Consider the following 19,519-nt stretch of genomic DNA (forward strand, 5'->3'; position numbering starts at 1 on the left):
CACGAAAGATGACGTGTTACAGCTCAGTTGGACAAGGATGAAGAAGGAAATTGTGTACGATTTTGTGAGGAAGCTGTCCCAGCATTCTTCCGAATTGGTTCAAAGTCAACGCAAAGAAACTGCGACGGCTACTATATTTCCAACCTCCGATCGTTCGAGAAATCGAAACTACGGTAAAAATCAAAACTGTTTTATTTGCGACAGCTAGCTACACCATGGAGCTACTTCTCTGCGAAGGCGCCGCTCCGACTTAGAAATTAGCCGTAGCATGATACTAAGTATCCAATATCCACGTCATTCGAGGCCAGCCTCATGTGCTTTGTAACAATTCCCTACTCTGGTCTGCAGCTTGCTGTCTGTGCCAAAACGCTGTCCTCATAGCCAGCGGCTCATGCGAGCGAAGAGATCAAAATCGGAGGGAGCAAAGTCCGAGGTGTACGGCGGGTCATGAAACACTTCCCACCGAAAACGCTGCAGCGTCATCGCTGTTGCAGCTGCAGTGTGTGGCCGAGCACTGTCACGCGTGACAGCCGCGTTATGTGAGCTGCATGAAAGCAGGCGGAACCCTTCCTGACTATTGTTCCAATCATCTTTATGTCCTCACCGTACGCTCAGAACTGAGAAGTGTGACGTGGTGCCATCGATGGGCATACCAGAGACACTGCGCTGTACATCTGTGCAAGGCTTAGTTGGAGTTTTACTGTGGCTTAAATATCTCGACGGATCGGAGGTCGGAAAAAAAAAGAAAAGAAAAGAAACAGCCCTCGTAAATCAGGCAAATCGGAGGAACATGTTCTAACGTGAGTGTGGGATAAGCCAAATAGCCTGTCTAAGAGAGAAAATTACAGCGTCCTCATCGAATAGTTTTAACTTGCGGGAGACAGCTGGGTGCAACAATTACTGACTCGGAGTGTGGTGACAGAGTGGTAGGCGTACCTGCGAGTTGACAGGCAGCGACTCGAGCACGGAGACGGCGTACTCGGCGCGCTCGAAGACGGGCGGGTTGTCGTTCACGTCCTGCACTTCGACGAGCACGCTCAGAGAGGCGGACAGCGGCGGCTCGCCCGAGTCGGTGGCCACGACCACGATGGCGTGCCGCGTCGCCGTCTCGTAGTCGAGGTGGCGCGCCAGTGCCAGGTGGCCGAGGCGCGGCTCGATGGCGAACAGCGGCTGCGCCGAGGACCCCGCCGCGCCCGCGCCCGGGCCCGCCCCCGCGCCCGCCCCCAGCGCCGCCCCCGCGAGCCGGTAGCGCACGGCGCCGTTGCGGCCCGTGTCGCGGTCCCTGGCGTGCGCGGCGTACAGCGGCACGCCCAGCCCCAGGCTCTCCGGCACCGAGATGCGCACTGTGCTCGAGTCGAACTCGGGCGCGTTGTCGTTCACGTCCTCGATGACGATGTTCACCTGCGGGCAGGCGGCCGTCCAACTTCTAGCCGAGGCTTACACACACACCTATGTCAAATTACTCTGTGAGTTGAACCCACTCGTATAAAACTCGAGATTTCGATCATATTCCACAAGTACTTCGTCATCTCCTGACGAACAAGACAGTGGACATTTTCGAAAGCTCGTGTCTCGACTCAGGTATGACGAGGCTTGAAGGCCGAGAGGATTCTCACGAGGATAGCGGCGCGACAGACTGCAAAACCACATTCACTTACCTGGCGCCAGCATTGACCACACCTCCTCTGGAAGCTGTGAGGGGTCATTTGGTTTATCTAAACTAGTACTGAGTGTTGTTACAGTTGTTGCATCTATTCCTCCTCTTAGCACGCCAAATGTCGAGTACCTGTCCCTACCAGGAGGTACCTGTCCCTACCAGGAGGAAGTCAGCTGACTACTATCTACGAATTCACTGACTACTGTTGAGCTTCACTGGTTGTGTCCAGTTTCATCCAAGCCAAGGAGGTAAAGCGGCTTTGACTCTGAATTAACTACACTAAAAAAATTCCAAATAATAAAACAAGTTTAGCATCGCAAACGCGAATGTCGGTTTATGTTCCAGCAGCCCACAGTCCAAGTGAAGGCTATTTACGCTTGGCTCATTGTATCTGCGGACTGCGGACCAGACCAACCACACTCTTGCTGTGAGAATAATTTTCTCCGCTGCAGCTTAAGGACACGGATCTCCACATTACTGAGGCCAGTCCAACAAGTGAGGTATTCATAACACTACACCGAGAGGTTCAGCAGAAATAGCAGTTTAATGTTTGACATGCGCACATGCCGTACAACGAATGCTCGACACATAAACGACCAGCGACGAGACCCACCAGACAATGACAGCAGGACCTCCGGTTCAACATGGAACTCGATCCGTGGACGCATCCTGATGTTCACACACGAAGTGGCACGGATGAATTTCGGATCAAACGGCAGAGAAAATCCTAATATCGATCTGGACAGAAGATCAAAAACGGGAATTTGTAGTATGACAGCTCCATTTGTATATTTACAACTGTCTGCGCAAAAAGGCACTTAAACAGGGAAGAAGAAGGCACGGGAAAATTGATCCCAAGTAAAACCGCTCTACTACTTTCATTTCGAGAATAAATACACTTGGAAGAAATGAACGTTAAGGGGACATGTTCGTGAAAATGACCAACATTTGAAAAAAAGTTTCTTGGTCTATAGAAAAGAGCATTTCATGCCGATTTCAGAAATTTATACTTTATGGGCATTATGATTTACGGTTCGCTCCAAAATAGAGGTTGAACGTAATGTTGCACAGGGACCACGTCCATCTGTCAGTCTGAAGCTGAAGTGCGTCAGAATACGTGATGCATTATTTTGTTCTTCCATTTTTTCCATCGTTAGTTACGGATCGTCAACACAGGTGTATTCTAGAAGGCACTGACCCCCGGAACCAAAGCACAGGCATGTCTAGAAGGCTATGGTTCGAATGTAAACAAAGATCTGAGAATATATGATTTCGGAATTTCATACGCGTGTGGGTGTGTAGTTATTGTGCGTTGTTTTGTTTCTGCGTGTGTGTTTGCTGTGTTACAAATTCCGAGAGTAAAGAAATTTAGCGCCAAACAAAAGTTTCGCGTCAACCAGTTCCAAACACAACCGAATAATACACATCAGTTGCTTCAAAAGTCACCCGCAGAAACTGTGTCTACAGGCAATGCTTCTAGACGTAAACTTTCGATTTTTGAATGTAATAAGAACAAGCCTAGTAGTATTGTGAGCAGCAATAACCACAGCTATGTTATTGTGAACCTAACCTAACCCTTGACTCTGCATCACAGACAGGAGCGCCTGCGATGGTGTACTCAATGACAAACCTGGGTGCACGAATGGCAAAACGTCATTTTTTCGGATGAATCCAGGTTCTGTTTACAGCATCATGATGGTCGCATCCGTGTTTGGCGACATCGCGGTGAACGCACATTGGAAGCTTGTTTCGTCATCGCCATGATGGCGTATCACCCGGCGTGATGGTATGGGATGTCATCGGTTACACGACTCGGTCACCTCTTGTTCGCATTGGCGGCACTTTGAACAGTGGACGTCACATTTCAGATGTGTTACGACCCATGGCTCTACCCTTAATTCGACCCCTGCGAAACCCTACATTTCAGCAGGATAATGCACGTGGTGGAGGTCCTGTACGGGCTTTTCTGGAAACAGAAAATGTTCGACTGCTGCCCTGGCCAGCACATTCTCCAGATCTCTCACCAATTGAAAACGTATGGTCAAGGGTGGCCGAGAAACTGGCTCGTCACAATACGCCAGTCACTACTCTTGATGAACTGTGGTATCGTGCTGAAGCTGCATGGACAGCTGTACCTGTACACGCCATCCAAGCTCTGTTTGAGGCAATGCCCAGGCGTATCAAGGCCGTTATTACGGCCAGAGGTGGTTGTTCTGGGTACTGATTTCTCAGGATCTGTGCACAGAAATTGCCTGACAATGTGATCACATGTCAGTTCTAGTATAATATATTTGTCCAATGAAGACCCGTTTATCATCTGCCTTTCTTCTTGGTGTAGCAATTTTAATGGCCAGTAGGGTAGCTTCGTTCCGCCCAGTACAAGGTATGGAAGCAACCTGTGAGAGAATATGTTAAGTAAAAGGATTATTACGCAGCCCCTGTGCAGAACAGGGATTCATTAGCAAACGCGTGGCAAGAAAAGAAGGTTCAGAAAAAGATACAGGCTTTGTCTCGAGAATCAATCACGGTTTGCATGCTGTCGGCAGGTGTAGAGTGCGCGCGGCCGACACGTCTTCATTAGGCATTATCGGATTTCATGGCAGGCCGCAGTGCGGCGTCAGCGTCCAGTTTTTCGTCAGAGTTATTACTAATGAAACCGGACGCCCGCGAGCCGGCCAGAGCACGGCTGCGCCCCGGCGCGGCGGCAGCATACCTCGCGCCGTGACCAGAACGAATACCTAATACGCAATCGCGATGCGAGTGCGGTAATGACACGAGCATCCCGAGCGGGCGGCCCCGTAACCAGGGCTGATGGCCATCACTGGCTGGCGGCGCAGCGGACCACACACACCTCTCTCCCCTGCCGAGTGCTCCGGCAGAGGCCTGCGCTACACAGTCGGTCAATCAGTGTCTCGGTGCGCGCGTGCTGCTGCGTGTAACTCAGAACTCAAATAGCGATCTCCCAGAACAGCGTGCTGCAACTCCAAAAATTCTCGAGAAAATAGACTTTGAAGTTCCAGAAGCATATCCCACTCCCTTAAGGAAGGGCTCTGTGACAGAATCCTAGCCTACCACACACGTGGCCCAGGTTCCGCAGCACTTCGGACTGGTTCGAAATTGGTTGAAATGGCTCTGAGCACTATGGGACTTTACATGTGAGGTCATCAGTCCCATAGAACTTAGAACTACTTAAACCTAACTAAGCTATGGACATCACACACATCCATGCCCGAAGCAGGATTCGAACCTGCGACCGTAGCAGTCACGCGGTTCCAGACTGTAGCGCCTAGAACCGCTCGGCCACTCCGGCCGGTTTGGAAGGATCAACTTTAAGTTATACTTCCTCTTCGATCCCATCGTTTCCCTGCGGTCCTATCCGCCTCCTATCACCTACATCCTGTGTCTTGAACTTTCCGCATACTGACACCACGTCATTTTTTAATATTAACACCTCTCCAGTTCCATGTGCAACCCAGTCACTAGCACAGAAAATGCTATCGGGAGCCCGGAATACAATTATCCTCACTGGATTCAAGCCGTCCGCAGTGGCCGTGCGGTTCTAGGCGCTGCAGTCCGGAACCGCGGGACTGCTACGGTCGCAGGTTCGAATCCTGCCTCGGGCGTGGATGTGTGTGATGTCCTTAGGTTAGTTAGGTTTAAGTAGTTCTAAGTTCTAGGGGACAGATGACCTAAGATGTTAAGTCCCATAGTGCTCAGAGCCATTTGAACAGGATTCAAAACCAGGAGCAGCCCATACATCTCATCAAGCTTCAGAACATCGTTTGCACCCCAATCAGAGTACTTTCACTGTTTTACTCGGAGGTTGAACAGTGGCAACATGCTAGCTGCAAGTCCGGCGAGGCAATGTCAATAACAGCTAAATAAAATAATTCTATCATACCTTCCCTGTATCGTCTGATGGCATTTAGTTCTCGTGGTCGGTCACTTTATTCCGGAGTGTGTTTTAGATAATTAGCAGGTGACGGTCCTAAGCTAGCTAGTCCAAGGTATTTTAGTGGAGTGGACGTTTTTGTACGTACGGTTGAAGTTTTGATGGCGGGAAGCTCGAGTGATTTTACCTTGGACCACTGTCTGCGTTTTTGCAAGACAGTAGGAGCGCTTCTCCTGGTTACCCCCCGAGGAGAAATGATAGCGGTTGGGTCGGTATCCAAGTTTTCAGTTTCAAGTAGTTTCAAAGGTGAAGGCGCGCTAAGCGAGGTGCAGGCTGAGGTGGGAGCTTTTAATTTACGCACAACTAGAGCGGGGCGCGACCTTCAGCGGCGCTAAACAGGGGGCCATTGTGGGAGGTGCGAGGAATGCGTGGCCCGGCCGGTGCCCTTTTAATTACACATTCCGATCAGCACGCGCGCCGGCACGCTCATCAGCCGCCATTGTCTCCGGCGCGTCGCTGCCACCCGCGCACACGGCGCCGCCGCCATGTCTCGTAACTGCGCGCTCACCCTCTGAAACCACTTACAAAGAATACCCGCGCACTAGGCCTTACCGACGGCAACTGGATTTGCAGCAAAACGAGAGGATCCGTACCGCGGAAGAAGAAGACATTTAACTATGTTAAGTGAATATGAACTGCAGACATTCTGATTGTATACTGCATATAGATGCATTAGGCTAAATACCGATCGCTTATTGTTGCCGAAAGGTTACTTCAGACATGTACAAAGGGGTAACTAAAAGGGAGTGTGTAAACAGTATCGGCGTATTGTCACCTAAGGCTCTACAGAACCTCACATAACCTTAGTGCTACTTATATCAAATTACCTTACCGCTGACAGCTTATCAGGAATGGTGTCCGGGGGTCAACGGCTAGGTAACAAAAACCGAAATATTCTCCCTCAGTCATCAGGCTACCCTCCACTTTTTCTTTCTTAGGAAAGAAGAGTAAAAGAATTGGCCCGCCTCCAGGTGGCGGACACGGGCATCGATGCCTACGGACGCAGGGGTCAGTGGTGAGCTGTTTGGCTCCTCGAAGCTCGGCGGATAGACGCAGAGGCTAAGAGGCCTCGAACGAGCCACCACAAGAAATTAATCGGTGGGTCTTACACCCAACAGCAAGTGAAAAAAAGGAATACAAGGACAACACTGTTATTCACACACTCAGCCAATTCTGATCTGTCAAGGAATCGCAAAGAGCATGGCGTATGTTTTCCGGTAGTATTAAAAGATTATTATTTTAGTTATGTTGCTACTTTTTGTATTTATGTGACAATCTTCATGAGTTACTGTACTGTATGCTGTTGTATGTTGCAACTTTGTTAATTATGTGCTATGTTTCAACTATTATTGTGAGGTGATTTTATGTGGAATGCGCCAAACTCTAACGTTTCTGAGTAGGCTAAATAGCGCCTGGAAACTCTAGGCACTGTGTTAACTCGAATGTTTCTCGGAGATCAGAAGCCTCAGTTGGAGGAATTGGTTTAAGTTTAGTATTAATGGTAAGTTGCAACAAGACGAGTCTAGGTCAACACGTATATTGGCAAGCTCATATATCTTTGCATTGATTGAAGGGACAAGGTTTACGTTCGTTCGTAGTTTAGTTTCCATAGTTTCGCGTGTTTGCCAGTTTTTCTAATTAGTATAATTTTTCAATTTCCGATGGTGTACAACAATATATTAAATGAAATCAAGTAGGAAACCCCATTCACCGCCATGTGGTGGGACCTGGGACGGCTACGACCGGAACGGTCTGTGGTCGAATACAGCGACTGAGCGACCAGGAAATGCGATGTTTCGTAATGGTAATGCAGTTCCAGATTGCGTGCAAAGCTTTTGTCTACTCTGAATACGACCTGCCTTTGAATCTACATGGCGGGTCTGACTAGAAACGGCAATTCAAAAAAGAAAGTTCTCGTATTAATTCTTCTGTCGATCGAGTGTGTAGAACATGAACGACATTTTGACACTACATAAAACGACCACATGAATAATGACCAAAAACAGTCAATGGACTCACTATGAAGATGTAGTTATACAGCAGTCGATAATTTGGTACAAATCATCGCCTGAGGAGGTTAAAGAGATAACTAACAATCCATAAAAGATTCGTTGAAGCTTACAAGTTAAACAATACATACAACACAGTCAACAATTGTTTAGAGGACACAGAGTGGGGACTGGTAAAAAACTAACATGAAGTAATAATAAACACCTGTGTCATTGTGCGGAACAAAGTCAAAATATAGTCTATTTTACAAGATCTGTGGTGAATAGCACTCTAACCTCCTTCGACTTTCCTGAGCACAACAACTCGCTCACATGCGCAAGGATACGGAGTCATGGCAGATGGGGCAACAAGAAGAACGTAATAAAACAAAAGAAGAAATATCGCCAAGGGCCGGATGTCAGTCTGTGTGTGTGTGTGTGTGTGTGTGTGTGTGTGTGCGCTGCATCGTGTGAGAACTGATGGTATACTGACACTTGTTATGGTTATCGGTTAACCTGTTTACAAATATGTTTACACAGAAAAGCATTATGCTCAACAAATAAATCGTTTGTTAATTAAGCACCTCTGTAATAATCACTGAATAATGTCTGAATTCCCTAAAATGTTTATCTCTGAGCGTTAATATTACATGTTAAGTGCGAATGTGTGTCAATGTGTAAACGATCTGTGGGGATTAAACGAACTAACGGTAAACACATCGCTTGTATTGTATTGTAACCGGGGACCTAGAAACGACGGAGAGGCTCCGTCCCCACCGCAGCCGCAGTGGTCCACAACCCCACGGCGACTACCGCAGTCCACTTCACCCCTCCACAGCCCCACACCGAACCCAGGGTTATTGTGCGGTTCGGCCCCCGGTGGACCCCCCCCCCCCCCCCCCCCCCAGGGAACGTCTCAGACCAGACGAGTGCAACCGCTATGTTTGCGTGGTAGAGTAATGATGGTGTACGCGTGCGTGGAGAACTTGTTTGCGCAGCAATCGCCGACATAGTGAAACTCAGGCGGAATAAGGGGAACCAGCCCGCATTCGCTGAGGCAGATCGAAAACCGTCAAAAAACCATCCACAGACTGGCCGGTTCACCGGACCTCGACACAAATCCGCCGGGCGGATTCGAGCCGGGGACCAGGCGCTCCTTCCCACTCCAGAAAGCCGTGCGTTAGAGCGCGCGGCCAACCGGGCGGGCAAAGACATCGCTTTCGACGTCAGCGACACTAGTACTGACCGAGTGCACGGCTGACCAGAGTGGACAAGGTCGTTAAGTCGCGGACTGACCTGCGTGTGGCCGTAGACGGGCGGGTCCCCGCTGGTGGCCTGCACGTTGAGCAGCAGCGTCTGGTGCAGCTCGTGGTCGAGCGCCGCCGCCGTGCCGATGGTGCCCAGCACCGGCTCGATGCTGAAGTAGCCGTCCGGGTCGCCCGAGTAGATGGAGTACCGCACCGAGCTGCGCGAACCTGCGGGCAGAGGAGGCGGGGGCGCCGCTCCAGTACTGGGATCTGGGCGGTCGAAGGCGAGTGCAGTGGCTGTGAGGCGACGAGTGTACCCACAGTGTGAGATTCGGTGGAGGAGCGAAAGGGGAGGAGAAGTCGTATTGGAGTCTTGCTTGCCGGAGGGAAGGAGCGAGCGGAATTTCTTATAAAATAAAACTCATAGCTGTTGAAGACCGCGTTTGTAGGTCACCAAATATTTATAACACATATCTACTATCTCGATGCTCTTAGCTGAGACAGTATAGACTGTATGAAATTTGCAAGTATTATTGAGCTGTCAGCAGGTACAGTTCAGATACTATTACTATTTATATCCACTTTTTGAATAGACTCTGACACTAGCCAGCAACGCGAGGAAAAAAAAAACAACATCACGAACTGAAGGTACATCTAGAATCCATAGGTACCTGGCATTTTCAATTGCGACGAGGATAGCGGCGAACGGCGAAATACTTTCGATATTTCACTACAAATGGCTTTGAGTACACTTGTTATTAGTCAGTATCTAGAACATGCTCTAACTTTCTTCAAACTCGTTCAAAAATGGTTCAAATGGCCCTGAGCATTATGGGACTTAACTTCTGAGGTCATCAGTCCCCTAGAACTTAGAACTACTTAAACCTAACTAACCTAAGGACATCACACACATCCATGCCCGAGGCAGGATTCGAACCTGCGACCGTAGCGGTCGCGCGGTTCCAGACTGTAGCGCCTGGAACCGCCCGGCCATACCGGCTGGTTCAAACTGGTACTCAACTGACAGGTCTGTTTGTGTGGCAGGACGGAACGCCAGTCCGGTTTGCAAAGACCTTAATATGGAGAAGATCCAAAGTAAACAATTAAGTCGCCAGGTTCAATTGGAATCCCAGTTCGGTTTTACAGAGACTGCTACACAGCAATGGCCCTTTACTTGGCCTGTATTTACCGCGAATCTCTCGTCCATCGCAAAGTCCCAAACGACTGGAAAAATGCGCAACTGACTCCTGTATACGAAAAGGGCAAATTACAGACCAATATCCTTGACATCATTATGCCCCAAAATTCTTGGACTATTCTAAGTCCGAATATAGGAAATTTGCTTGAGACACAAAAGATTCTGTCCACAAATCAGCACGGATTTAGAAAGCATCGCTTGTGCGAAATTTAGCTTGCCATTTTCTAACATGATATCCTGCGAATCGTGGATGAATGGCAATAGGCAGATCCCATATTCCAAGATTTCCAGAAAGCATTTGGCACAGTGCCCGAGCATACAGAATAGGTTTTCAGATATGAAAGTGGCTGCAAGACTTCTTAAGTAATAGCAACCCTTACATTGTCCTGGAGGGTGACTATTCATCACACGAAAAGGTACCTCCAGGAGAGTCTCGGGGAAATGCGGTAGGACCGCTCTTGTTGTCTATATACGTAAATGATCTGACGAACAGCGTGAGCGCCAATCTACGACTGTCTGCTGACGCTGTAATGTGCCAGAAAATATCGTCCTTGAGTGACTGTAGGGAGAAACAAGATAACTTGGCCGTAACTTCTATTTGCAGCGATGAATGCGAGCTTGCTCTAAACGAAGACAAAAACCTCAGCCAATGCAGATGAATGAGGAAAGCAATCCTGTAATGTTAGGATACACAATTATTGGTGTCCTGTTGGACACTGTCAGTTCAATTAAATAGTGAGGCATGATGCTGCAAAGCGGTATGAAATGGAACGAGGACTTGAGGTCGGCAGTACGCACGGCGAATAGTAGATTCTGGTTTATCAGAAAAAGTTTAGGAATGTGTAGGTCATCCATGAAGGAGACTGCGTATATAATTCTAGTGCGACCGATTCTAAAGTACTAGTCGAGTGTATTGGTCGAGTATTTGGGATCGCCACCATGTCGGTTTAAAGGAACACGCCAAAGGAATTCATAGACGTACTTTTAGATTTGTTACCGGCACGTTCGATCAACACGCGAGTGTTACTGAAGTATTCCGTGATCTCAAAAGGGAATCCCTGCAGGAAAAAGTACAGTTCAGATAACTTAGAGAACCGGGATTTGCAGCTGTCTTCAGAACGATTCTGATGGTTTCAACGTACATTTCTCGTAGGGATCACGAAGATAAGATAAGAGAAAATGGAACTCGTGCCAAGGCGTGCAGGAAGTCGCTTTTCCTTCGTACTTTTTGCGTGTGGAAAGGAAATGATTAGTGCTGCTACAAGATGCCCTCCGCCATGTACCAAACGGTGGCTTGCGGAATATGTAATGTCACTTGTTCATTCACTACGCTTGATCCAGTTACCTTTTTCATAAGTGCATAAGCTTCCGCCGACAGAGTGCGTTAATATAAAAGATTTCTGGGTATAGTCTCGCGTCATATTGTGAAATACCTGTCTCCGAACAAAACCGACGTTCCGGCTATGGCTGCAGCGGCCGAATCGTCTGTTTTAATAAGTGTCAATTATTTTACAATACGACGCGTAACATACCCAGCAATCTGGCACGTTAACGTTACAGGGATGTTCAACAAACTACTCCGGTGACAAACGATACAAGACAAGGCTTTCGATATCACTGAGCGTTTCTCGGTAGAAATTCGGAGATGGTACATCTGAAGACGGGTCGGGCAACATGTTAATTTGCAATAAATCCTGCAACCCAGTTTATGGTCAAGGATGGCATCCATGGTCACAACTCTGGCGTGATATAAGATAGATACCGCTGCAATTGGCCCACGAAACATCGCTGGTTTTCAACAACGATGGTAACTTTCCCATTAGGCAAAATTCTTGTACTCTTGCATGAATTGGTTCAAATGGCTCTGAGCACTATGCGACTTAACGTCTGAGGTCATCAGTCGCCTAGAACTTAGAACTAATTAAACCTAACTAACCTAAGGACATCACACACATCCATGCCCGCGGCAGGATTCGAACCTGCGACCGGAACGGTCGCTCGGCTCCGGACTGTAGCGCCTAGAACCGCACGGCCACACCGGCCGGCTTGCATGAATTGTCGCTGTTGGCAGCATAATCTGCCAACATCTCTTTCACCTGTATGCGACTATCGCGAAAGTTTGTTTTCATCGTAGCTTCGCGAGACAAAATGGTTCAAATGTCTCTGAGCACTATGGGACTTAACTTCTGAGGTCATCAGTCCCCTATAACTTAGAACTACTTAAACGTAACCAACCTAAGGACATCACACACATCCATGCCCGAGGCAGGATTCGAACCTGCGACCGTAGCGGTCGCGCGGTTCCAGACTGAAGCGGCTAGAACCGCTCGGCCACCCCGGCCGGCTTGGCGTGACACTTTTTTCCTCCGCTCTAAACTACCATCTAGCAGAAGCTTCTATCTACTTCTTCCTAGATGGGACGCTGCTAATGGGTAACTGCACACAGACGTGTGGAGACCGTCGCAGATTCGAATCCTGCGAAATCCTTTCCAGAGGCGACTGTAGTTCTGTGATAGTCAGTATGCAAGCGCGTGGTAGGAGGGGCACCACTCCTCTTCTCGAAACTTTCTGGGAAATTGCCGAGACAGTAAAGTCGGAGAAATAATAGCTGAAAGAAATACGAGCTGAAACGGAGGACTACCGACCGACGTTCTTCCCACGGGACATTCGCATCTGTAATAAGGGAACGGAGAACAGAGGCAGAGGGCGGGGTTGCCGATGATAGGGGTAGCAGAAATACCTTGCGCAAGGTGGCGTGCGGAGCACAGATGTAGATGTAGATGTAGATCCAGAGGCGGCAGCTGCCGGCGGCTACGCGAACTCGTCGGCGGGCCGCGCATGCGCCCGCGCCCGTGCCCGTGCCCGCGGCTCGTTAATTACCCGGCCGCGGTAATGAAGGCGAGGCGAGGCGAGGCGGCGACTGTACCGGCCGCGTTTTCTCATTATGTCTGATACGGACCCCCGGCAGTAATTAAGATTTCAATTTTTGTGGCCGGCCGCGGGCCATTGTGCGCTGCGGCGCGCCGCCGCGGGCCGTCCTTGACCGCGGCGAGGCTGCGCCGGCCGCACGCCACCACGCACGCGAGGTGAGGTGTGCTGTGGTGTGCAGTGGTGAGGTGAGGTGTGCGCCGCTGGCCTCGCCTTCCCTTGCCTTGCACTCTCTTCACTTTTCCCACAGCGTCACGACACTTCCGCGCTTCCTGGAAGCGCTGCCGTTCCATCCCTGGCACCGGTCGTGACTCGTCCACACTCACCTTCACTAACTCTATTACAAATGTAATTAAACCTCGAGCACTAATGCCGAGGAAGGCGGTGCGCCAACCCTCAGTTAGCTTCCAATCGAAAATCGAATACCACCATTTACGCAACACTTGTGTGAAACGCAGCTCGAGCTTTTTATACATGAAATTTGACAAATATACATTTACGTCAAACGGGCAGGTTTCACACACAGAACTTCCCGAAACGTTGAAATAGCACTAACGTCAAACACTTGTGGCCACACTACAAACTTTTGTTTCCCACACTCAAAACGTTTCGGGCCATTTTCAGCGGCCGTCGTCATAAAATAAAGGTAGGAGTACCAGCATTAATTTAGTGACTTTGTCTAAAATCAGTAATCTACATCTGCATCTTGTAAGAGGTCGTTGCTAAGGAATTTATTGCTAGCGCAGTCGAGCAAATGTAATTTCGATGGATTGCTCACGCGCTGCCTCCGATATGTAAACTATAAGAGAATCTCAGACCAGAGAGCAGTGTTGGGTGCAGTAAGAGCAGTGACGGTAGGAGTAAGTAGTAGCGAGCAGTCGTGTGTATCGAGTTGGCTGGGCCGGTCATACGGAGCGATGGCGGTGCCTGAGCGATGTAGTATAAGGTAAAAGCAGCCGCGCGCATATGTAGTTTGTTACAACTAAATACGTACTATTTTTATATCAAGTCCCATGAAAATGATTCAAAAAATCTTTTAATAATAATTCTTTTTATAAAATTAACTTTTTGACAATCATTCATCTCAATTTAAAGAATTTACTAATTTCTCCAATCCACGGTCATCCCGATTATCGTAAAGACAAATCAGTCGTTTCCTTTCATACGTGACAAATCTAGCGGCCAGCATTGCACTGGCCTGTGCCAGAAAAATTTCTTATAGGAGCAGATATATACGCGTTATCCGGCGACTTCATTGAGGTAAGAATTATCAAATTATTCAGTATGATCTTTCAGGGCTATGACGCAGCACTGCAGACGTCCAAATTCACCAGTTTAGATTCACAGTCAACTATTGAAAGGTTATAAATGAGCCACAATTGCACTGAGAGGTTAGTCAGGTTGTTACTGCGAGGTTACGGAAAAATAAACCGTTGGGAGGTTACACTGAATGTGAATATTATACTTATATTTTCTGTTCGGAGACTACAATCTGTGTTCCCAAGCCTCCTCCTGGTACGAGGGCTATTCGGTTAGCGAGGAACGATCGGTTGCGAAATGGAATCCACAGTGAAAATCCGATGAAGCTCTGCACAGATGTGCTGCTGTGGTGTCCTCAGAGGGAATAAGAAGGACTGCTTAAGCGCGACAGAACAGCTTAGCTTGGAAGTTTCGTATCCCTTTCTTGTTCCACTCGCGAATCGAATGCACAGATTTTTCTGGAGATGTACACTGGAGGCAGTAGAGTTGTTTTAAAATCTGCCTCAAATATTGTCTTTTGAAAGTCGTGATTTCTTCCAACAATTCCGGTGTAAGATGGCCGCGTGTCTGTGTAACATCCTCCCACTGACTGGACCTGCTGCATGCGTCTCACCTCCTTCAAACTCCTCCTTTGATCTGTTCTGCTGACGACGACCAACATTTTGGCAATACTCGAGGGTACTTTGCGTATATGTGGTGTACGGGATTTCTTTCGCAACTGCACTACAATTTCTCAGAAGCAAGTTTCTGCACTGGACTCTAACGCTAGGTATTGCCTGACAGTGTTATTAACTTCAACAGAACTTTAGTATAAAAAACTAAAGCTTTCTAGGTGGTGACAAATCATACTACAATACAAAGACACACCTGATGCGTTTAATGCGCCATGCACACATTCGTAAATACTGGAATGCACATTTAGACATCGCAGATAGTGCCGTGACGGACTTGGTCTCTCCGCCGGAGGTTCGAGTCCTCCATCGGGCATGGGTGTGAGTGTTGTCCTTAGCGTTAAGTTAGTTTAAGTGGTGTGTAAGTCTAGGGACCGATGGCCTCAGCACCTTGGTCCCTTAGGAATTCACAGACATTTGAACATTTTTGGACTTGGTCTTTAGGCTGGCTGTGATGAGCGGGTTGTGCCGTAGGTCGGCTGACCAACAAGTGACCTCGTGACATTTGTGAAACATTTTTGTATTAACTGGACGCACGTGTCACTCGAACTCGAGTCACCGGTTGCGTTCTGAAGTGGCAGCAGCTTTACAATCAATCACTGTCGCGGGCAGGGGGGGGGGGGGGGGGGGGGAAGAGATGTGCAGAATCCGAGTTTGATCTCGTGTACAAATCTTATGTAATATTTTCTTCGAGGAGAAAGAGAAGAATTTTCTTGGCATCTATAGTTTTCACTGAAATAGTACTACACTTGCTGCTCTAAGTCAGAGTCAAATCGCAAAGTCTCTGAAGAAACGAAGGCGACTGATAAATGAAACGGTAAATAACAAGCATAAAATTCTTAAGAATCAAATTAAAAGCACGACAAAAAGCTGTAGAAAAATATTATTAGTAATTCTGGATAACAGGGAAAGCTAATTACTTCTGAAGTGAAAGAGTAACGGAATACAGAAACTTAAGAGGTTCGGTTGCAAAAAAATTCCCATGAGGCAATTATCTGGTTTACAAACTGCAGCAAACGCACGAAGATGGAACTATTGAGGCAGATTAGCCAAGGACATAAGACCGTATACAAATAATAGAGAAAGATAAATACAGCAGAACAATGCACTTGCAAACGTATCCTTGTCATATTTTTCTTCCAAATTAATTTTGCAACGTCATATTCTGTCACTGTAGAGAGCACAGCTAGACAGCCTGCAAGTGGCGTCTCACGAGGTTAATAGCGCCAGGGTGAGAGGGGGGGGGGGGGGGGTATCGCTCAGCGACCGAAGCATAGAAGAGAAGACGTGACAGCAAGCGGGAGACCCACAATTCAGACATTAATGATACCGTGGGCTTATTAAGTACTGGAAACATAAAACGGTAACTGTCGATACGATGCATGTAAACAATAGAGTAGTACTGCTTTGAAGGCGCAGAAAACATCAGTAGACGTCACTATTGTCAACAGAACGTAACCGAATGACTGCCGAGGGGAGGGATAGTACACGAACAACTCTGCACAGTGCCAAAGTTTAAGTGATATGCCAAGTTCCGCTTAGTAGAGACAACGGAGTTTAATTCGGGAGTAACATTTCTCACGTCCACGAAGTTTCAGGATTCTTTATTAAAGTATATCTGCTGGGTTCCTGTCTTTTAAAGATTGTGTAAAAGTTGCATCCTGCCACTCAGTACTAACTCACTTACTTGAGAGTTCTGACTGCTATCAGAGCTATCTTCTGCACGGGAAACCTTAATAAGTGAGCGGTTTTAATCCGTCTAGAGTTTGTTCAAAGAGTTACAAGCCAAAGCGAAGTTCCTTTGATCATGATTGCAGTTACCAATCGCTTAAACTGGCCAAAGTCGAGCTTACGTGTGATTTGGGTAGTGAGAATATAAGCGCCTATCCGAAAAGTAAGAGTTCCACGTTCAAAACCAGAGATTCTTTATAAGGTCCTGTTACTCACTCCTTCTCTAATCTACATTTTCGGCGCATACTATTAGCTTCTTACGAGCTTTTCTTACGACGGTGACAGATTTTCGTATAGTTTAATGCACATCTCCACATCGCCTGATGATGGAATTCCAAGAACGAGGGTGGGCCAGTGCGTGGGAAAGAAACGGAGAATCACGATCGTGACGATGACGCCCAGTTTGAGGGCCGAGGACGTGGCGTGCCAGCCAGCGCAGCACACGGAGCCTGCGAGATCCGTGGCGGCTGTTGTTGGACAGCCGTGGCCGAGACCGGCAGCTACTTAGCAACGTGGCGGCCTCACCCCGCCGCGAAACACCCGACCAATAATTGCTTTTCCCAGAACCAACAGCGGCCGGCGAATCGCGACGAGGGAGCCCTTTGTGCGGCTGTTGTCATTAACACCCAGGCGGGCTATTACGCGCGACACCTAACCCCAATTAAAGCGCGGATCGACAGCTGCCGTGCAGCGTGACGTGTACCTGGACTTTATTTCTCACACGTCATAAACGTCTTAAGAAATAAGACCTGCATTTACAAGCATTACGAATCGAAAAGTATCGATCGACGGGGTACTACCTGTGTTTAAAGAAAAACTCTGTCGATTTTGTTTCAATGCAGCTACTTTAGACACGATGGACTCTTACTTACGTAATGGACTATTCGTCAACGTAATACACAATCGGAAAAAGGGGCAACAAAAGGTATGAATGGGTACTTCCATGACGTGTGTAAATGCAGTTTCAAGTTTGAAAACTGTCATATATATCATGGCAACACTCCGTTCTAACTGGTGTGAAACTGGCCTCATCCACCATACGCCCGCTCTGACAGCCTCTCCCAGTTCTTTATGTCCAACTGATGTTGATGTTGATGTTGATCCTAGCTGTGACCTCCCGGATGTTATCGCGCCACCTAATTCTGGACCTTCCTCTTCTTCTTGTTGCATCCATTCACCTGCAGAATGTCATTCTAGACAGTCTATTCTCCGTCATTTTTGCAATGCGGCCTGCCCAGTTCAACCTTCTCTTCTTTAGCATTTCGACGATAAGCCATTGTCTTTTACAGCCCTCTTAATTCTTTATTTTTTCTTTTCCTCCACTCCATGCTACTTTCATCATAGACAGGTCCAAAAGTTTTCCTCGGTACTTTTCCTTTCGATTATTAACAGTTTTTTTCATTTTTCGTTCGAAATACTAACGCTTCGCATCCGTACAATGTTACTTGTATTAGTGAGGTGGTATCACAAAGCTAATGTAGGTTCTCGTACTTTCATGAAATTACATAAGTGTTCCGCCATTGGTCTTTGATTGGTACCTATGTCAGTACGTTTATCATTTTTATTACCATACTGTGATTTCATTTCTGCTGGTTAGAACAATGTAAAACGGATTTGAAAACGAATTGATGCGAACATGTTCTGTGTGATAAATAAGACTTTATATCGCAGTCACTGGTATTTCATAATGGTGCCGTTTAAACCAATTCTATTGACTGCATGGGTTCTACAAAGTCCGTCGATTTACTTACCAAATACGGCACGAAGCGTTCCTGTCGGCAGCAGCATGTACGCTGATCATCTTGTGTGTTATTCTTCCGACTCCTTACATTGACATAAGCCTCTTCATTTGCAATGTCCTACAAAATGTTACAACAACATACAGTTTTACTTCAGTAGTTATTTGAATCCTTAGATCTACATCTTCAGACATACTTCACAAGAAACCATACGATGCATGTCGGGGTGTACCTTGCACCACTGCTAGTTACTCCGTTTCCTGTTCCACTCGCGCACAGAGCGACGAAAAGCGACTCTCTATGCTTCCGTACGAGCCCGGATTTCCGTTATCTTTTCCTCGTGGTCCTTAAGCGAGATGTACGTCGGTGATAGCAGAATCGTTCTGCTGAAAATTCCGGTACTCTGAAATTACTCAAAGCTGTTTTGCGAAAAAGTCTTCTCCCTTCCAAGAATTCCCATCTGAGTTCACGAAGGATTTTCGAAGTACTCGCGTGTTGATCGAACCTACCGGTGAAAAATCTGGCAACCCGTCTCTGAATTACTTCGATATCTTCCTTCAGTTCGACCTGGTGAGGATCCCAAACACTCGAACAGTACTCAAGAATGGGCTGCACAAATGCTCTGTAGATGAGATATACTTTCCTAAAACTCTTCCAATAAACCGGAGTCGACCATTCGAATTTTCCAGTACCAAAGAACCACGATGTTGAGCGCCCCAAACAAACAAAAACAACAGCAACAACAACACTACAACCGACCTTACATCCTCGTTCCGTTTCATGTCGCTTTGCAGTTTCATGCCTACATAAATCGACGTGACTGTGTCATGCAGCACACAACTATACTGTAGTCGAACATGGCAAGATCATTTCTCGTACCGCCTGCAATTCGTAACGTAAGGTACAAATTCTTTTCAAGTCGTCCTGCTGGCACCACCTTCCCGTACACAACGTTCTGGATTCTATTACTCAAGAAGTCTTCGAGACACACCCTATTTAAGAACCTGTTCTGTATGGTCGGATCTTCCTTTACAGTCTGTAGTGTACCATTATGTAAAAATGCTTTCCGGAAATCTAGGAATACGGGAATCTTTCTGTTGCCGTTCATCTTTGTTTTCTCAGCCGTTTCCACGTTTCGTTATTAAACC

General features: G+C 47.4%; 1 protein-coding gene across 1 annotated transcript in view; it reads right to left on the minus strand.

Annotated features, from left to right (window-relative positions):
• Window positions 1-19,519, minus strand: part of LOC126195212 (protein dachsous) — a 317,104-nt gene that overhangs the window by 193,030 nt on the left and 104,555 nt on the right. Inside the window, exons 5-6 of the mRNA XM_049933731.1 lie at window positions 8,894-9,072; window positions 937-1,401 (exon numbers count right to left, since the gene is read on the minus strand). Of these exons, the coding sequence (XP_049789688.1) occupies window positions 937-1,401; window positions 8,894-9,072 (644 nt within the window). The remainder of the gene's footprint in view (window positions 1-936; window positions 1,402-8,893; window positions 9,073-19,519) is intronic.

Source organism: Schistocerca nitens, chromosome 7 (assembly GCF_023898315.1).
Source record: "Schistocerca nitens isolate TAMUIC-IGC-003100 chromosome 7, iqSchNite1.1, whole genome shotgun sequence".
NCBI lineage: Eukaryota > Metazoa > Arthropoda > Insecta > Orthoptera > Acrididae > Schistocerca > Schistocerca nitens.